The 20,615-nt window shown below is 40.0% G+C and overlaps 1 protein-coding gene across 15 annotated transcripts in view; it reads right to left on the bottom strand.

Moving 5' to 3' along the window:
- LIMCH1 (LIM and calponin homology domains 1) overlaps positions 1 to 20,615 on the bottom strand; it is a 362,412-nt gene that overhangs the window by 8,223 nt on the left and 333,574 nt on the right. For 5 of the 15 annotated variants that reach the window (XM_039468101.2, XM_010351702.3, XM_010351705.3 and 2 more), the window contains 9 exons: positions 19,689 to 19,729; positions 14,445 to 14,525; positions 11,298 to 11,390; positions 10,336 to 10,440; positions 8,926 to 9,053; positions 6,925 to 7,046; positions 5,608 to 5,728; positions 3,786 to 3,863; positions 2,027 to 2,135 (listed from right to left, as the gene is read on the bottom strand). In XM_039468101.2, the coding sequence (XP_039324035.1) occupies positions 2,027 to 2,135; positions 3,786 to 3,863; positions 5,608 to 5,728; positions 6,925 to 7,046; positions 8,926 to 9,053; positions 10,336 to 10,440; positions 11,298 to 11,390; positions 14,445 to 14,525; positions 19,689 to 19,729 (878 nt within the window). Of the gene's footprint in view, positions 1 to 2,026; positions 2,136 to 3,776; positions 3,864 to 5,607; positions 5,729 to 6,924; positions 7,047 to 8,925; positions 9,054 to 10,335; positions 10,441 to 11,297; positions 11,391 to 14,444; positions 14,526 to 19,688; positions 19,730 to 20,467; positions 20,543 to 20,615 lie in introns of all 15 variants that reach the window. The other 10 variants (XM_074396065.1, XM_003940974.3, XM_010351706.3 and 7 more) reach the window with 4 other exon arrangements.

The raw sequence follows: 20,615 nt of genomic DNA, 5'->3' as shown, positions 1-20,615 counted from the left end.
ACCAATGTCAACTTACAGCAAAAGCAAATACACAGTTAGCATTTTACCTTAATTCCTTGCATTTTATGGAGAAGGACACTGGTTCAGAGAGGTTCGTTGACTTGTCCCAAGGCTGTGAAGCTGGCAAGTGGCAGCAGGTTGACTCCAAAGCCTAGTCTCTTAACTTCTATCATATACCATTTCTCAATCAGAATGGAAGAACCATTTTAAGCACATTAAACCATAGTAGCTTTAAATAAACACCTGGCCAATGAATTATCCATTGAAACTTGTCCGTCAATAATCTTTAAAGGCTTGCCAGCATTGTTGTTAAGTTCTACAGATCAAAATTTCTGGGAAATAGCTGTTCCATTATGTATTTCCACATTAAAGGCAGTGATACTCAGAGCAACAAATCCACTGGGATTTTCCACCAAGCTAACACGAGTGCAGAAGGGGACTGTAGGATATACTTGGATGTTTGTACAGAAGGGCAGTGGAAGTTGGTCTAGGTGCCAGCTTCTTGCAGGGGGACCAGGATCTAGCCTGTAACTCATCCTCTAAGGTCACCTGGGACAGAGCAAGTCTTCATCCAAATTATGCTACAAGCTGCCGCTACATTGCAAGAGTGGGGAATAAATCCAAGAGGTAATGTACCTTAAAGTGTCAGGCCAGCTTCAGGAAGTGAATAATTAGAGAGAATAAAGGCCTTGAGAGTTAAGAAGGCAAGTCTCCTGACCCTCGAGAATCTGCAAAAAGCCCTTACCACCTTGCTTATTTCTAGCCCTGATAAAGTTTCTGAGAACAGAATTCAGTGTTGAAACATATTATCTTGGCATAACTACAAATCTTAAAGAGCACATTCCTTGAGCCTCAAAACATCCCTAGACAATTTAGGACACACATTATCTAGGTTAATTTTTACAATAAGAGTACTTCTGCTTGCCCTTTGTGGAATAAAATAAATGGAATGGAAATAAAATAAGCTTTTGATAAATGAAATCTAAAATAAGTATCTATGTTGTGTTTTGCCTATGATAAATCTTGCTTTTAAGTGATTACTGGTATTATTAAATTAGTAATTTGGGGACAACTTCACTTCTCTTAGCTTATAGGCAAAGTGGGAGTTATTTTAAACCCAGGCAAATTTACTTTATAGCCAATGAAACTAACAAGAAATAAGAGAAAATTCAAGAAGGAAAAAGAAAGTATGACTCCTCCTCAGAGATAGAGGGTTTGCCTTCAAAAATTATATATTAATTTGAAATGTGTCTGTGAGTGGACAATAAAACCAGGATATGCTGATATAGTCCAGCTTATAAATTTCAGAATAAATCAGGTATAATTGGTTAGTTTACCTACTTATTACCAGAAATCTGGGACTAGAATGTAGGCCTCCTCATTTTCAGTTTATTCACCAATTCATTCACCTAAAAATATTATTGACACCTACTCTTCTAGGTAGAACAAGTAGTAACCAAGACAGACATGGTCACTGCCCTTACGAAGTTTAAATTTATTAGAGGAGATGATATTTAAATAATTCAATAATCAGTAATAAGGACCAAGAAAGGTTCTCTAAGGACCTATAACAAAGGCACCTTAGTCTGATTGGGCGGGGCAGCTTTTTCGAGGAAGTGATATTTAATCTAAGGTTACAGACATATTCATTCTGAGACCTACGATTTTCTACCTTCTTAATTGACAGACGATTTTCCACTAGGTCAAAGACTAAAACCCTTTCACATTAAGTCATAAGAGTTTAGGAAACATATAAAGAACATATACTCCTGTGTTCTTTAGCAACTAAAACTTGTAAGAAGTTGCACAAATCTGTTCTGCTTCTTCTAATATGACATTCCAGAGGGATTTGTGATAGGAGAGCTTCGTTCTGAAGGATGAAATCCAACCACAAATGTATACAACCTAGACAGAGAGGCCTCACAGACAAAGCCCTCCAGAATTTCCAAGAGGCATTTCTCAGCACGGAATGATGCCAAAAGACATCATGAAGTTGTGTGTGGAGAGAAGAGCAGTAAGTGCGTACCCTGAAACACTGGATGTGAAAATAGAGATTGAGGGTCTCGATGATCATCGCAGCTCCTTTACCCAAAGGAAGCCCACAGGAGGAGCACAGCTTCTTTCCACTTATAGACCTAGGTTTAAAAATATATGTAACAATAAAAACTTTAGTTTAGAATACCTGGTCAAACACACAGAAATGTAACCTCATGCAAAAATAAAAATATGAATTTAGAAAAAATATGGAATGCTTCAGATTAGCGTGGCCACTGCACAAGAAAAATCTGGATTTTTAAGATGCCTATATCATGAATGAAATGAGAATTACAGAACTGATCATGAATAGGAGATCAAACATTAGATATAAATGGTAAACAACTGCTAGACTAAATATACTGGGTCTCCACTGTGGTACTGAATCTGGTAAGTGTGTTTAAGTTATTTGTTTCAAGAAGTTTGTGTTGTAGTCTATTCAAATGCCTCAGAATGATTCAATATATTTATTATACTTTTTTCTAAGTCCTAAAAGATAACTGAGTTTCACTTTGCTGATGTTTCAATGTTGCTTTTAAATTTCCCTTAAGTGGTTCGCTGGTCTACTACAGCATTTCTGTTCACTTATAAAGAAAACAACATTTTTGTTTGAAAATAATCACCTGTGATACAGCAGACTAGGCAGAAGGCCCAGAGGGGTGAGATCTAATGTCTACTCTATCACCAAGTTCTCTGGTTTTGTTTAATAAGCTCACTTTGGGTTTCTCTTTCACATTTTAATATGAAAGGATTGGACCAGATTATCTCTACAATTTCTACCAGTGCATATATTCTGTGAATGAAGGCACTTGCCTTCTCTCTAAACTGTAAGCCTTTTGCAGGCAGGACTGCATCTACTTCCTCTCTGTACCCCTGAAGCCTCCAGTACAATGCCAGCAATGGACTGGAACCAAATAAGCAGAACACCACCAGGTGAAAGGACACCATCAGCAACCCATCTGAAACTAGACATCTGTTCTCTGAAAGGCAGCTTTTATAGAACTAAGATCACACAGCAATGATGCCTAATGTCTGAGAAACCCTTGGAATTATACAAGGAATTTAAAAATATGCAATATTATTTGAAAAACAGTAGAGTACAGAGGGACAGGAGAAACAGAAAGGAAGAGAGTAGAAAAGAGGAAGTGTTGCCCCAATCAAGTGCTATTTATTAGGATTTCCCTCTTATCCGGTAGTTAAATGAAATTTCTACATCAAAGAAAATCTCTGAGCACTTAGTAATTTGTCTCTCTAGGGAATGGGAATTCAGGCAGCTTTTAAAAATATCATGGGGCCCAGTTAAATGTCCAGAAGTCATCATTAGAGAGCTGGAGTAGGTTAGAAGGATGAAGTTTCGTTTGTCAGCCTCCGCCTGATTCTCTGTAAGAGCCAACAGCGGATCCTGCCTAGAAAGGCCAAGCCCTTTTGGAAGGAAAGGCGCCAGCTTTGGAGCCCGGCGATTGTCTGGTGGATTTTATTATTAGATTGGAGGTTCCACACAATGTAATTAAAGCCCTATGGCCATAGTGGCACCAATGTCACAGGCCTGAATTTTTCCATTGCAGTTGATAAATCTGCAGACAGATGGAGACTGTTCTCTTTCCTTCTGCCTCTGTGTGTGTGTCTAGGCAGAGATGAGGAGAGACACATCCCTCAAAATCGTTTGGCAAGCACTAATTCAGTTGAAATGATGCTTGGCAAGCTCAAGTCACAACAAAGCAGCCTCAGAAAGGCCTGCTGACCTCTTGTACCTGTTTGGTGACTGACCAGGAGGGGTGGGAGAACAGGGAGAGAAAGGCCCAGCCTGGAAGTTCTCTCGGGGACTTTTCCTGCAATATGGTAAAGGAGTAAAAAATTATGACAAGTAAAGAGAAGCCAAACTCCATGAAAGAAAAAAGACATTTTAGATTAGGGGGGAAAAATAGTTCGTGACAACCAAATCAAAGACTGCAGAGTTTCCTGGCAGTATTTTTTTTTTTTTTTAATGAACAAAAATAGTAACAATGTCTAGCAAGAATTGTACATGCATTATCTACATCAAACCAAAACCAAGCGGGCATGCTGGCATTGTTGAACAGAAAAGGCAGAATTTTTTATAATCTTTATTTTTAGTTAATTTCTTTTTAGCTAAAATTGCTAAAACAAGTCAAAATGACTCCCAGCTAGAAGATACCAGAATGGTTGTACGTGAGCCCTGCCGGTAATTAAGCCATCAGTTTTGGATTCTTGCTTTTAAAATTTAGTATCATTCGTAAAGAAAAGGGGTAGAACATAGTAAAGAACAAGGGAAATAAATCTACCAACACAGAAGTGAACAGAGTATGAGTCTATGTGTCTTCCGCTTTCAGCGTAACTCCCTGATTCCACTTCCCACCCAAACCTCCCTCCTGAGGGAAAGTTGATCTTTTCCAAATATCACAACTTCATGTACCAATGTTTAAAAAAGAGATTAAACATCACTGCAATAATCAATAACAACAGTGATTATTTCCAGGTAATTTTAGCTTCTATGGATTCTGAGTGTCATATAGACAAACAGAAATGATACTGGAGAGACAGAAGATAAACAGAGGAAATGGTTCAAATATTGCATTGAGAAAAAGGAAAATGTAACAAGAAAAATAAGGCAATATTTTCTCTTATAAAACAAGTTATCATCATCACCTACACTTACTATTAGCCAGGCACAAAACCCTATGAGGTAGAGACTATTGCCATTCCCATTTTATAAATGAGGCAGAGAAAGATTGAGTAATTTGCTCAAGGTCCAATGTAGGCAAGTGGCCGAATCAAAATCTGAATGCAGGTGGTCTGGCTCTAGGTAGAACGATTGGTTATAGTACTATAAGTATTAACATTAAAAAATTTTTGATTATAAGATCTCTGGCTCAAATATGATCTTACTGTGAAACTGAGAGTTCATTGTGAATTTCTCTCCTACTTAATCAGTTAAATAATGTGGACAAGTTATTTAGTTTCCCTGAGCCTCAATTTCATAATCTGTAAAATGGCAGGAACAATCTCATATAAAGTTATTGGAAGGATTCAGTGAGTTAATGTATGAAAAGAAGAGGAGAGAAAAATATATGTAAACTCTTCAACAGAGTGCCAATTATATTGAAATGGTTCAAACATGATAGAAACTATTATTGTCAAAAAGACTTTCTTACAATATTAAAATACGGCCCAAGTAGTTACCTTATGGGAGAGCATAATGAAAGAATAACATTTTTATTCCTTGAATGAAACTCTGTCCACAGGCTCTGAGGCAATGCAACTCAAATGAATTACAAACACAACAGGCCTGCACATCCTTTCCAAGGTTTAAATTTGTGGGCTAACAACATAACTTTGCCTATTACAACTCAATAAATTCAGAGCACATATTTACTTGCCAGGAAGACTGTTCCAAACTTCCATTCATATTGACTGCCTTGTCAACGAGATTTAATGGAGAGAAAGCACAAACATGCTGCTGTCACCCCGCCATCTCACATTTTTCATTCTTCCCCATTCTAAGTAAATACATTTTTCAAAAAAGGAATCCCACAGCCATCTTGTCTGGTTACTCACTTCCGTCTTTCACTGGGAGACTCAATCTGATGGTTAATGCTTTTATCCAGTGGGAGGGTTTTTGGCTTCACATCTTCTGCACTGTGCATTGGATTTGATACCTGCTGATTCTGGGATGGATCTGAGGCCAATTAAAGAACATAAATGTAGTGCACAGTAAAATCACTTTACTTCCTAGTAAGTCACAGTTCTTTAAAAGTGCTAATGCCTGTTGAGATTTCATAGCAATTTCATCCAGGTCATGGGCACATGGTGGTTAGAGAGGCCACTTAAATTGCTGTATCGTGATTTAGTTCTGGCAACAAAGGAGGTCAGGAACCATGCCCTTTCTGCTGGCTGATTTCTGATGTCATAAAACAGTTCTTTAAAATACTGACTTCTTATACATGAAAGCAAATCTGGGCAGATGCAATTGTAACTTGGAACATAATTTCTAAAACACAGTGAACAGCCATGGCTTTCACTGAACCATGGATCATACCAACTGTGATGTGGTTTAACTCCATGTGGCACCTGAGTGGTATTCAGCTTGCAGGATATCTCTGTTTGGGAACACACACAAATCTATGCTTATGTATTATAATCAACCCAGGTAAATATATGTATAGACAACAGGCCAAAAAATGCAAGGTAAAATTCATTAATTCCACGATTAAAAATGTTTATTTGGTCAGCCAGATTTGCTTTGGCAATAAACACATTTACTAGGGTCAGTCTTTCATCCTCTTTCCTCACTCCTCCTCTTTATGTAATTCAACATTTTAAGTTTCATTTATAGATAATATGAATGATCCTGAAGACCCTCGGCATATAGAATTTGATCATTTTGGTGAGGAATACATTTGAATCTTCTCGTGGTGAGCCAGGAACGTGGTGAGCCAGGAGCCACAGGTGGGAATGAGGGTGAAATGGCAATGGGAACTGATGGAACCTCCCAACATTCCAGCACCCATATCTCACCCAGCTTTGGGGATTCCATTCCCCCACAACCATTTAACTGGGGAGATTATATCCAAAGGTGGAAGTGCGAATTTGAGGAAGTCTCAAATGTACTACTTACGAAGGTTGAAGGTTTTCTGTAAGTTTAAACTTTTTTTTAAAGTGCTAATACCCTCTAGGTCTCACTGAGTCCCCAGCAAGTTCCTATAGAGTCTGGGCACATGGTGGTGGGAGTTTATTTACTATACATTGGGCCTAAGCTAGAAGTCCAGGGCCCTTAGAGAGAAGCCTGCAGCCAGCAGAGATCATCTTTCTGGACAATCTGGGGGTCTTACAACAATTTAAACATTGAATGAAACTGGCCTTCTCCATTCTTACCCTGAGTGAGCTGTGGGTTCATCTCACAGTGTGGGGCCCCAGCCTCAGTATCCAGCTGACGGTCTTCATGGACTCCTTTCGGTACAGGATTCCCAGAATGAACCAAGGCCCCTTGAGTTAGGCTGTTAAAATAAAGAGGTATATTTCAGAGCAGAGAAAAAAGCAACTGAATCCAACTTACTGGTCCTATAATTTAAAGGATGGAAGTACCAATTACAATATAAAAAAAGAGATGAGACTGTTTATTCTTTCTATTTTAAAATAGACTGAAAATGATAAAGTACTACAAATTTCTATCATCCATCCATTTAACAAGCTCAACAAACTATTATTTCTGATGTCTCCTCTATCCACAAAGGTCTTCATTCTAATAATTTCAAGGAATGCCAGAGCTAACTAGAATCCCCTGATGTCCACAAGAGAGGACTTACTGCAAAAATCATTTGGCCACATGGAACCTTTGAATACCGTGGTAACTCACTAGCCTTTTGGTGGCATCTATGTGTAAAGAATGAAGAGATGAAGGAGATAAAAGTTTTTCTGTTGACAACAGGCACAGTCTGGAGAACTAGCTAAAATGTAGTTCATGTAAAATGCCTGTCTGAAGATACGGCAAAAATTCATGTAAACAGCTTATCAGCATCATTCAGCTTTTCCTGATTAGTGGTTTTCATTGCATAAAACTGGAAAGTCCCTTTAAAGAGTGTAAACTGGAAAGTCATTCAAGGGCTCTGCAGTTGCTGGACATAGCCCTGAGCACCTGTAGCTGACAATTTAACCAGTCTTCTAGCTGATGAGCATAGGAGAATTCTGAGAGCAAAATCCCACCAGGAGAGCTCTGTTCCCAGCCCATCTTTCAAGTTGGCCAGTCTTTGAAAGTGACACTTAGCCTTTCATGCCTTCAGATCCCTCTGGGATGCTGTGTGTGTGCACAGGCATGTACTCTTGCCAATACCTACCTGGTATCTCAGACTCCTAGAGGCAAACATCTTTCTCATGAAAAACTTGTTAGTGGCAGAGCACTGCCAGCTTCTTGGGCTTTCTGTGGGTCCCTTCTGGGTAAGGGATGGAGTGGGGTGGCATCAATAAGCCCATGACAACCCACAGCCACAACCAGAGTCTGCTCCAGTCTGAGCTCATTTTGAGTGCTCCAGGGGTCCCTAGCTGTCCTTTTCTGATCTCCCATGGAACACATGGGTGGGGTGACTACCCACAACCAGTTGATTAGTTGGTTATCCTTTATAGTATCACCAGGGTAAACATGGTTTCTAACAGCTCAGGAGATAATGATGGCAAGTGCAGGTCCACAGTGAAACCACAGTGGTGGGACCCCAGGGTCTCATTTCAATTTCTATCGCTCCAGACACATTCATCATTTCAATTGAGTAATATTTAGGTTTGGGGCTTTGAATTGACAACATACTCCTTTGATGACCGATACTGTCCCCTTTTGTTTAAAAGAGACTTTGTCTATTTTAAAATAGGGCTATTTAGGCTGGGCATGGTGGCTCATGCCTGTAATCCCAGCACTTTTGGGAGGCGGAGGCAAGTGGATCACCTGAGGTAACGAGTTCAGGACCAGTCTGATCAACACGGTGAAATCCCATCTCTACTAAAAATATGAAAATTAGCCGGGCATGATGGTACACGCCTGCAGTCTCAGCTACCCAGCAGGCTGAGGCAGGAGACTCACTTGAACCTGGGTGGTGGCGGCTGCAGTGAGCCAAGGTCATGCCATTGCACTCCAGCCTGGATGACAGAGTAAGACTCCGTCTTAAGGGAAAAAAAAGGAGGAAAAAAAGCAGGCTATTTCTATTCAAGAGCATAAGGACACTGATTTTAGAACTATTACAATATGTCCAAGCAATATGTAATGTGTCATTGGAACATTCATTTCAAAGCTGAATATAATTTGCATCAGCAATGAGTACCCTTCCTGGGAGTGCATGAGCAGAGCCCAGCTTTGTACATTTTCATGGATGGCCTGAGCTGGGCTCATACCTGCCCTTCTCCTCCAGTCGATCACTTTCCCTAGTCTTCAGCAATAAGTCATTGTTGTCTCCCTGGAATGATTTCTTCCATCTTCTGTCTTGTTTTTCATCTTGACAGTTTTCCAGGTCTATCTTATTCTAAGGAGAAAAGGATAATCTTAAGTATACATTTTAAATACATTGTATAACACTTATCTCTGGCCAGGGATATCGGAAGTATTTTTCAATCATGTTGCCTATAATTTAAAGAGTAGTTGTCCAAATTAACTGAATAGCAACTGATTTCCAACTATTTGGAATAAATGTATTATCTGAATCTCTTTTGAAAGTTATCACAAAAGGGAATTGATTAGAAAATCCCTCTTTCAAAATAGAACAGTCATAGGGCTGCTCATTTCAGGACAAATGGTTTTCTGGCATCCGCATCCACAGGTTATTTTTTAAAATGTGAATTATGGACTATCCAGGTCTTGATATAACTTCTGTCTGGTACTGCCATCTTCTACGACCTTATTTGGGGGATGTGAAGGCAGACCGGACCCTTTAGGCTCTTTCTGGCCTTCAAAGACAACATGTAAATTTCCTGTGATTTTTGTTTGTCTGTTTTTAGTGATGCCCTACATAAGTTCATTTTATTTATTTATTTAGGGTTTTTTGTTTATTTGTTTTTTGTTTTGTTTTTAAGTTTCAGGGTACATATGCAGGATATGCAGGTTTGTAGATCAACATGTACAATGGTAGTTTGTTGCATCCACCCATCACCTAAATGTTAAGCCCAGCATGTATTGGCTAGTTTTTTTTTTTTTTTTTCCTTTAGAGACAGGGTCTTGTTCTCTCTGCCAGTCTAGAGTACAGTGGTACAATGGCAAGATCATGATCACTGCAGCCTTTACTTCCTGGGCTCAAGGGATCCTTCTGCCTCAGCCTCCCAGGTAGCTGGGACTACACGTCTTATGGAATGTGGGAGGTTAGAAGCAATTTTCACGGACGCTGGTGGAGAATGTATTACTGACATCTCTGCTGCTGCCAAACAATGGAAAGGAATGTATGGTATGGCAGAGGGGAATAAATGTCTATTGAATGAATGAATGATCTGGGAACTGGGCTATGAGAAGAATAATCTAGAACATGACTTCACTAATTGAGATCTTGCCAGCCAGGTGTGAAGGGACTTTGGCTGCCAGCCTACTAGGATAGATCTTTCTGGGGTAATGACTTTTCCACTCCCCAGGAAATGACTCTGGAGTTTGGCTGCAGCAGTGATGGAACAATGGGGTACAACGGCCACATAGTAGCTGACGTGATTCTAGGAACTAGCTAGCCTTGGATTTAAACTATTGAGTCTGGTGGTGACCCTGGGGTTTTGTACTTCTATTCAGGTTTATTTATTTTACAAATTACTTTTAATCTGTGGTCTCACCATTGCCCCACTGCCTTCAGTCACGGAGGAGGAGGTAGACAGCTGGTCAGCGGAACTTGAAGAAATAGTAAATGGAACCACAGTGTCTTCAATTATCTTACGCTCCTAAGGGGAAGGACAGACATTTATGAAAGGGGGAAAAATAGAAATCACATTTGTCAAGAGAAAAATGTCATTAAGGCATTTAGAAAAAATCAGAATATGTGCAAATAAGCAGGGCATTTTAAAAAGTCTTATTTTCCAAAAGCATGCAAATCATATAATACTCTCCATAGGCAATAATTTAAAAATTAACATTTAATTTTGAAAAACAAAATCTTTGCAAATTAATTAGTTAGAGTGATGCAAGAAGCCTAATTAGAAATGCTATTAGGGATCTGATTATGCACAAAAAGTATTGTTGGATATAAAATTCACAACAATATTAATTATGAACAAATTGTAGATAATATGCATAAAATGCAGCCCGCTTTAAGTTGTCTAATGTGTTCTGGCTTATTCATTTAAAAAACAAAATGAACCTAAACAAAATTTTCTTCTCCTCCAAATCCCTTTAGTGCTCTATAGTAAATGCATTCATTCAGCCTTAGTATCAAAATTATCATCATAAAATTAATTCACCAGTAGCAAACAACAAACAAACACACAAATGAATGCAACTGATTCTTTCATGTCACCTCTCTAAGATCAATCAAGAATCTGACTCACGGGCTAGAGAACAGATGTAATTTTATCGTCTCCCTTGACTGCGACTCAACACACCCTTACCATAAACTATATTTGCAGGGAACTGCGGTCTTTTAGAACCTATATGACATGACTATTTTAAAGAGGTTGATAGGATTCTGCTGTCAGTAAACAGCCATAGCCACATGCATCTGCATGCCACAGACACAGAGAGTGTTGCTAAACTTTGAGGAACTGGGACGACAAGGTCAAATTCCTCCTTGGGAATTTCCTACCTCCTCATAGTATCTGCGTTCTTCCTCTTCCACCTCCTTTTGGGCCTTTTCCCACTCTTCTTTCAGCTTGTCCTGCTCCTTCTGGTATCTCTCCTGTTATGGAATTTCCATAGATTGTTCTGAACTGACCACTGCATACACCACTCGGAATTCCCCCCACTAAACCACCACGTACAACATGTTCCAAGATTTTCTTCTTCTTCCAAGCATTCTGAATCTGATTGATTCATGCAATAAAAAGGGCATACTGTTTTGTAGCATTCAAATATTTTGGGAACATAAAAATCCAATGGACAGCAGTATTTTCTGCTGTTCATGTTTTATAGAATTGTTTCTTAGATAATACAAGTAGATATTCGCTTACAGAAAGAGAAAAGACGGAAAGGTGGAAAGCCTCTAAAATTCTCCTTCATTCAGATTTTGTTCCAGGTGAGCTGAACCAATAGTTTGGTTTTATTGGGCCCTTCAGAGATGAGTTTTACCATTCCACTAATAGAAATGCATTTTGGAGAAGAGTGTGATAAAAGATGAAAAACCTTGAAGGTTTGTAAGACAGACAGTACATAAAGGTCCATAGTGGACATGATGATAATTAGCTAAGTAGCTGAATTACTCTTTGCTTGTAACTGTTCTATCAAAATAGAGTCTTCCTAGCTTTAAGTAACTTCTAAATTAAGAGTAGTTTTTAAACAGTCCATTAGAGTACTTCAGAACCCCCATTTTTGTTTTCAGAAATAATGCAGCACAAGTCACCATTTCTGGGAGGAAAAAAGAACACACTATGAATAAAACTGGTGTTCGAATTGTGACTGGAGTCCTTGACAGCTGATTAGAAGAAATGAATAAATGGGGATTGAAATTAATGCATAAAATGTGAAGTGACACTCCTGATGCCTTGGGAATGGCTTCCTAACATGACAGAGACAAAGGAACCATTGATGTGCAGTACACACACTCAAATATTTTCGGCTGATTATTGTCAATCCTCTGTTCAAGGCTGAAACAAATCTGCTTCTGTCTTCATGGGGAAGGCACTGAGATTTCCTCCAGGCATCACCTGTTTTGTCGGTATCTTAGGAGCAGAAGGACTTTCTTGGTGTTCTCTGGAGCCTGGTATTCTTATTAACTCGAAGAAAATCATTGTTGATCAACCCATGGCATGTTCTTTATCACCAGGTAAAAATTTGTTATGAAAATCAAATACTGTAAAGTTTTAGAGCGGGACTTCAGGGGCTTTTTAGAGTAGATAAAAGAGACCTTAAAACTATATAAAAGCTTCTTAGGCTTCTTAGGAGCTTGTATCACATGTTACCCTCCCCAAGAGGATGAACTGATGATTCAGAGAATGAAATGTGCAGTACTCTCTCTCTCTCTCTCTCTCTCTCTCTCTCTCTCTCTCTCTCTCTCTCTCTCTCTCTCTTTCTTTCTCTCCCTCGCCCTCTCCTACAAACACCTTGGCCCACAACCCACGATGCCATACCAGGCAACAAGTCAGAGACACAGGAGCAATACAAAGGCCGGGTGCCTGCATCTGTTACGAGGGTCACCTCTTGGTGTATAATAGAGCATCACAGTGGGGAGCACATTTGCCTGACTTCACAGTGTGGAAATCTGACTCTTGGCTGTTACCATTTAGCTGAGGAATGAGCACCTACTCTCCCAGAGAAGAGCAGATGGTCAGGGCTGGACTGAGGTTTCCCAATGGACCTCAAATCCCAGGAGCCCTGAGACTTTGATGAATCGGGTTCCTACCAACAGTTTGGTATTGAAGGCTTACCCTTCTGCAAGTTCCAAAATGCCAAACTTAACAGGCAGAGCCCAAACCGCACTACCATCTACTACTCACCCTCCACCACCTCACCCCTGGGAATTAAGCCAAAAGGATTAGAACAAAAAAGATAAAAGAAAGAAAAAGTAAGCAAAATAAACTTGCATTAAGCATTGCTTTCTATGAGCAGCAGAAAGTCATAAAAATTTATGAGATTTAACATTATTTTCATTTATTGACTGATTGTAATATCAGTACTAGTAGGAATGTAGTGGAAACAGCATGAATTTTAAAGTCATCCAGACTTGGATTTGAATCTGGGCTTGACACCTGTTAGTTGTGTAACCCTGGACAATTAATTTAACTTCAGTGAGCTTTACTTTCTTCAATGGCAAACAAGGGCTAATAAGACATCCTTTGAAGTGCTGTTTGAGGATTAAATGAGGTAAAAATGTCAAGCACTAACCATAGTTCCTGGCATATCCCAGGTACTCAATCTGGGTTAGTTCTTCAGGTTGCTAGGTTACCTTCTGAAACCCTGTTAATCCATAAAGCTGGCATGAAGTAGGAGTGTGATGAACTTACTACCAGAATTTTTCTAGAATTGATAATCAGCAGCTTTTTACAAAGGTAGAACAAACATTTCTTTTCCTTTTCTTTCTTTTTGAGACAGCCTCACTTTGTTGTCTAGGATGGAGTGCAATGGTGGGATCTCAGCTTACTGCATCCTCTGCCTCCTGGGTTCAAGCAATTCTCCTGTCTCAGCCTTCTGAGTAGCAGGAAATACAGGTGTGCACCACCACACCTGGCTAATTTTTGTATTTTTGGTAGAGATGGGCTTTCGTCATGTTGGTCAGGCTGGTCTCCAACACCTGACCTCAGGTGATCCACTCACATCGGCTTCCCAAAGTGCTGGGATTACAATCATGAGCCACTGTGCCCAGTGCTCAATGGTAGAGCAAACATTTCTATTTATGAAACTAGACTGAGGCTAAATTTTATTTCATGTGTATGCCAGCAGAGAGCTTTTAGATAATTCATTGCCACTGCCACTTGGACTGAAAATTGATTGACAACTAAGGAGGCAATGAATGGGTAGACTGGCCCTTAACCATACTTGGAGGCTTTTTTGGTTAAGCATTAATATGAATGGTTTTTCATCATGTTTATTACTGCAGTCTTTGGCAGGAAGAATGAGACACAGGGTACTCTGTTACATGGACACAAAATGAACTGACTGGAGACTCACTAACTTCTGAGAAAAACTCAATTCCATTCATTTCCTGTGCTAAAAGTCTACTTAATGCAATGTAAAGTACAAGGGGAAAAAAAGCAAAAGCAAAAGCAAAAAAAAAAAAAAGCAGCAAACTCAGTCCTACCTGGAGCACACGTTCCTGTTCCTGTTGCCACTTTTCCTGTCGCCTGCGCTCCTCTTCTGGGTCCCATGCCCAAAACTTAAACTGCTCAGAAAAATAAAACCATGATGAGAATTGAGCCATGTCCTCAAGGGACAGGCCAGGTCAAGAGAAGACAATTGGCTTCTGGCCTGGCACCCAGATTGACACACAGAAGCAGAAGGCTTCACATATCTAAACATCCTCTTTGGTGGCAGAAACCATTTTTTAATCTTAGTCCTTCTTTGGTTTACTTCCAAGATGCTGATATGATTCTGTGAATCTTTTTGGAGCTAATAAAAACACAAAGTAATTAGCCACTGGCATTGGAAGGCTTTGCTTCATTCTCTTAGAAGTGATTTCTCTGAAATGCATTCATGCTTCTGAGCCTAAGGTGCTCATCCTTCATACTGATCCTGGGTCTAAGCAAACAAGACCGGTTATTTCAGCAGAAATGCATTTTGTAAGAAGTGGTATTTCCCATGCTATGAAACTAATCTTTTATACTGCTGTTGCTTTTCCACACCAGCTTTCCCTATAGTGGGTTATCTAACTCAACAATGGTCACCAGTACCACCTAAGATCCAGGCAAACAGATCACTTAGGGCCCACAAGACACAAACACTCAAGCCCAAGGACTTATTTCCTTTTTGAATTAATAAAAGGTTTTTGTAAGTTTGGGAACCAAGTAAATAATGAGAAATAATGGAGAAAAATGCATGAACCAAAGCAGGTGTCCAGGCCACAGAAGATAAGACTGGGAGGGTGTGGGTGGGGAGGGGAAATCATAGCCTGCCCCTGGAAACTAGGAAAAGAGGGGCTGCTGTGTCTAAAGTCAGCTGCCCCAGTCACCCAGAGTAGATGGCCAGACAGACCAGGTTCCCAGTAACTGTGCTCCTCCCTTTCCTTTGTTCTGATGGGGTAGGATAGCGAGGCAACTGCCTGGGAATCATGAGTAGAAAAAGCAAAGCAAGGGTAGGGAAGTTGTTGAGGGATGGGAAACAGGGTTGGGGTGGGGAGGGGTGCAGGCAGAATCTATGTACCCTGGTAGCCTGGGAAGATGGACAAAGACAGTCCTATCCAAGGTTTTGACAGAGCCAGTTTGTGTTTCAGGTACCTGGCCAGCCTACCCCTGACTCTGCCTGGCCCCTAACAGGTCGACATTAGCATTCAGGTGCATGGCAGGCGGGCTTGCCCAGGAAAGTATCCTCAGGCAGAGAATGCAGGCCAGGCCATGGGTGATGCTTGATTTATAACTTCATAAATATTTAGAACTTTAATATATTTGGACAAATCAAACATGGGCCTCATTTTGTACTCCTGCGGCTGTTTCCTGCAATTAATTGGGATGGCCATGATGCTCACAGCATAGTTAAATACAAGTGGGCCAATAAGCTAGAGATATTAGCTTATCACTTCCTGTTTGCCACTCTTGAGATTCACACTGCATATTAGCATATTACAGGCTCTGAGATGTTATGCAAGGGGCAAATCATTTAATTATATATGCAGATGGTCCCCAACTTAGGATGGTTTAACTTAACAATTTTTCAAGTTTATGATGGTGCAAAAGCAATATGCAGTCAGTAGAAACTGTACTTCAAATACTCAAACAACCATTCTGTTTTTCACTTTTATAATGGTATTTAATAAATTTCATGAGATATGCAACACTTTATCATAAAATAGGCTTTGTGTGAGATGATTTTGCCCAACTGTAGGCTAACATAAATGTTTTGAGCACGTTTAAGATAGGCGAGGCTGAGCTATAATGTTCAGTAGGTTGGGCGTATCAGATGCATTTTTGACTTAAAAGTATTTTGAACTTATACTGAGTTTATTGGGATGTAACCCCGTTCTTAAGTTGAAGAGGATCTGTCATCCAAAATTTCCCAAACTCCCTTGGATGACCATAAATGTTGTCCAAATGTGGTTACACCAGATGGGAAATTCTACTGGAATGTAATGGTGTTGGAAGTCAGCTCCACCTGTCATTCTTCCAGAACTGGAGGCGGTTGAAAAGTTCAGAAGTTCTTCCAGGGGCATGGCCCCTCTTTGTCTTTTGAGGGAAAAGGGGATGTTTATGTGAATAAGGCCATAAAAGACCACTGAGGAAAGTCCAATAGTAGGAAAATAAGAGAAACAACTGGGAATTATTTAATTTCTAAATTGCCCTAGGCTCTCAGGAATAAGTCAAGTAAGGAGTGGGCAGATAGGAGGAGGAAGTACAGGGTGAGAGGACTGAGCACAGAAAATATGGAATATGTGTAAAAAGGCAAGAGAGAAAAGCAGTGGGTATTTCAAGAGGAGGATAAAGGGGAAGAAACCAGCATGATAAACAAGAAAGAATGAAACAATGATCTTGCTCCTTCCTTTGCAGATTATTTACTGGGCGCTGACTGTGGGCCAGGGTGCGTACCAGCTGGCCAAATGGCCCAGCCTGGTGGAGCTTACACCTGAGTGTGTGTGGGGTGGAAGAGTGACCAATATATACATATGATCAGAAGACAGTGTCATAATTATCATAAGAGATATAAAAGGTGCTAGAGGAAGTCAGAATGAACAGCATTTAACTCACTTTGTCCTCCAATTTACCTGTTTACAAGTCTGTATCTTCCTCTGGTCTAGGGATTCCTCAGGAGGCAGGAAGGGTCCCTTACCCTCCTAATGACTCCAAGACCTTATATTTTTAGGCTTTCCACAAATGTTTGTTGAATAAATGAATGGAATTCCTTCATGCTGGGTAATGCATCTCCTACTGTCAGAGTTCCTTCCTTTCATAGTCCCGAGGTCCTCAGGTACTCCAAGTCTGACCAAAAATAGCCAGTCTATGGAGCCCAGCATAATCCAATGCTTCTCTCCTCTTGAAGCTTTATTTATTTCAAGTTTCTTTTATTTTCTGTTCTATAATGAGCCATTTACCATCAAAAACACATTAAATTTTCAGAGGATTTACTTAAGTGAGCCAGTGAGTCGTGTCTTCCTTACTCTGTTTTCCATAAACCAGAAATGAGAATGTGTTCTTTAGAATGTCCTTCCTCTCTACCCCTCCCCAAGGGGCATGAACAACTGACATCCTTGTTCCAAATGCAATTTACAACGGAAATCTTCAGATTTGTGCCATGGGTACTAGCTTTGGGATCATTCTGGGGTTCCCATCTATCATCAATGAACTCAGCTTCCCAGGAAACTCAGGATTCCCAGTACTGGCTTGGGACTGAGCCTCCACACATAGTCCTTAGTTTTGAAATGTGGCTGGGGACACCAAGGGTTATGCAACAAGTGATGGATCCCTTCTCTGTTCTGTAGAGGCATTTAAGAACTCCCTAAGGGAGACAATTTCCCTATAGATAAGAACTGATATTGACTATGGTGGGTCTCTTGGACTAGCTATTGGGAGCAGGAGAGGATTCATTTACATATCACTGTGCTAGAGGCTTCTGAATAATTATTTCAATTAAGGCTCATAACAACTTCAAAAGAAAAGTACTATCCTTTTATTGTACAGTCAAGGAAGATGAGGTTCAGAGAAGTTATATAACACCTTCAGTGCTACACACTAGACACAGAATCAAAGGTACAGTAGTGATTATGTGGCTGAGCCCAGGCGGCTCAAGGTCAATGCCACAGTTGGTTGTGCCACAGAAGAAGTCTCCAAATCTAGGCCAGGTGCAGTGGCTCACACCTGTAATCCCAGCACTTTGGGAAGCTGTGGCAGGTGAATCATGAGGTCAGGAGATAGAGACTATCCTGGCTAACACGGTGAAACCCCATCTCTACTAAAAATACAAAAAATTAGCTGGGCATGGTGGCACGCACCTGCAGTTCCTGCTACTCGTGAGGCTGAGGCAGGAAAATCACTCGAACCCAGGAGGCGGAGGTTGCAATGAGCCGAGATCACACCATTGCACTCCAGCCTGGGCAAGAGAGTTAGACACCACCTCAACAACAACAACAACAAGAACAACAACAAGAACAACAAAAGTCTCCAAATCTAATGGGAATTTCAGAGGGCAAACAAGGAGGATAGGCCCAAGATTAGAAACACCAGCTTCAGATGTCATGCAGCAGCAAGGAATTTCCACAGCATCTTGTGTCTTATTTTAATTTAGAAATGCTTTCTTATTTAATTAAAATACAAAAGGCAAAGCAACATTACAGTTAATATTGGTCAAACACTGATTATGAGAAGGGGTGCAAAAATTGGAGCTTAGGTCTCTTGGAAAGTTCTGTGCTTCCTGCAATTGATTGGGATGGCCATGATGCTCACAGAATAGTCAAATACAAGTGGGCCAATAACCTAGGTCCCGTCTGCCAACAATATACTATGTTCAAGTATTATCCTTATGTTAAAAAATGCGGTGCATTTAAAAAAATGTATCTACAGAAATTGTCAGTTTTAATACTAATTCCTACTATCATATTCTATTTTGTTATTATTCTATTCTATTCTTTCTTTGTGATAGTCTCACTGTTGCCCAGGCTGCAGTGCAGTTTTGCAATCTTGGCTCACTGCAACCTCTTCCTCCTGAGTTGAAGCAATTCTCCTGCATCAGCCTCCTGAGTAGCTGGGATTACAGGTGCCTGCCACCACACCCAGCTAATTTTTGTATTTTTAGTAGAGAAGAGATTTCACCATGTTGGCCAGGTTGGTCTTGAACTCTTGACCTTGAGTGATCCACTTACCTCAGCCTACCAAAGTGCTGGGATTACAGGTGTGAGCCATCATGCCCAGTCTATCACATTCATTTTAATTGCCTCTTGGAACAATTTAATTGTGTAGCCCTGAAGGTGTTATATAACTTCTCTGAACCTCATCTTTGACTGTACAATAAGATGACAGTACTTTCCTTTTGAAATTGTTATGAGCCTTAATTGAAATAATTATTCAGAAGCCTCTAGCATAGTGCCTGATACGTAAATGAATCCTCCTCCCATCCCCCTCCCCCTGTTCCCAATAGCTAATCCAAGCAGCCCACCATAATCAATATCAATTCTTATTTTGCTTTCTTGACTTATCATTTATTTTCAGGCACAGTTACAATTCCGTATAATGATAATCCATGTCTTCATAATTTACCTGACGGCATTATACATGACTTTTAATTATTCTTTTAAAAATCAATTGTTTGGGTCTCAATTTTGGTTGAATACTCTTTAAGCAAATCAAATGTTATAAATTAAAATCACACTGACTCATAATCTTATTCCTCAAAATGCGTGACTTACAGGTGTCGTAACAGGTGACTTTTCACTGCTTGAAGAATCCACTGCACAGAGAGAAAAGAATGAAAAAAAAAAAAAGGTATGAATGTGACTATCTTCTAATTGTCTTTGTTTCTGATCCTATCAGCGGAATGTAGTTCCTACATCAGCTTTAAATCAATTTTTTGTTTGTGTATGTGTGTGTGGTAAGCCAAGAGCATTAGAAAATTATTATAAAGCAGGCAACCCCTGCAGCAGGTTGTGCCCATCACCAAAAGAAGTTACAACCACCATCAAACGATTGATCATATCAATTAACACCAGGTACTAGACTACAGGAAGCAACAACTATTCCTATTAGTACTGGTTCTTAATGCACCTTGCATTCTGGCTTGACTGAGCAGTTCCCTCACTGTCTGGCATAGAGAAGTACCATATAAAGAGAGGCCAGATGTCACCCAGGAAGCCAACACAGTGACACAGTTAACAAGAGAACCATGATCAGTTTCTGGTAAATGCTTTTAATCTTTTTTGTTTGTTTTTTAAGCAGGGAACTATCAAGAAAATGATGAATATTATTATTTCATTGAATTCTTGAAATCAACATAAAGTTCTGTGATTTCCCCCTGTGCCAGATTTTAGCATAACTGGTAGTGATATCAAAGAGCTAGCTCTTTGCTAACTGTGCATAAGAAATAATTTTTTCCCCAAAATCAGAAATGAAGACAAGTGCCAGACATCATTGATTGCCCCAACATGAATTTTCACACAGAAGAAATATAGCTGCCCAGTATGCAGTTTACCTGACTGAGAGAAAAACTGGGATCGTCGCCAAGAGTTCTGAACTCTAAGCGGAACACTGGCAGTGCCAGGCGACTCTAGATGAGATGGCAGAACAGAACAAACAGAAAACCATGAAAACTGGGGTGAGAACTGAATAGACTCACGCTC

Source organism: Saimiri boliviensis, chromosome 3 (assembly GCF_048565385.1).
Source record: "Saimiri boliviensis isolate mSaiBol1 chromosome 3, mSaiBol1.pri, whole genome shotgun sequence".
Classification (NCBI taxonomy): Eukaryota; Metazoa; Chordata; class Mammalia; order Primates; family Cebidae; genus Saimiri; species Saimiri boliviensis.
Note: the sequence above shows the minus strand (reverse complement) of the source record. Positions and strands in the feature narration are given on the sequence as shown.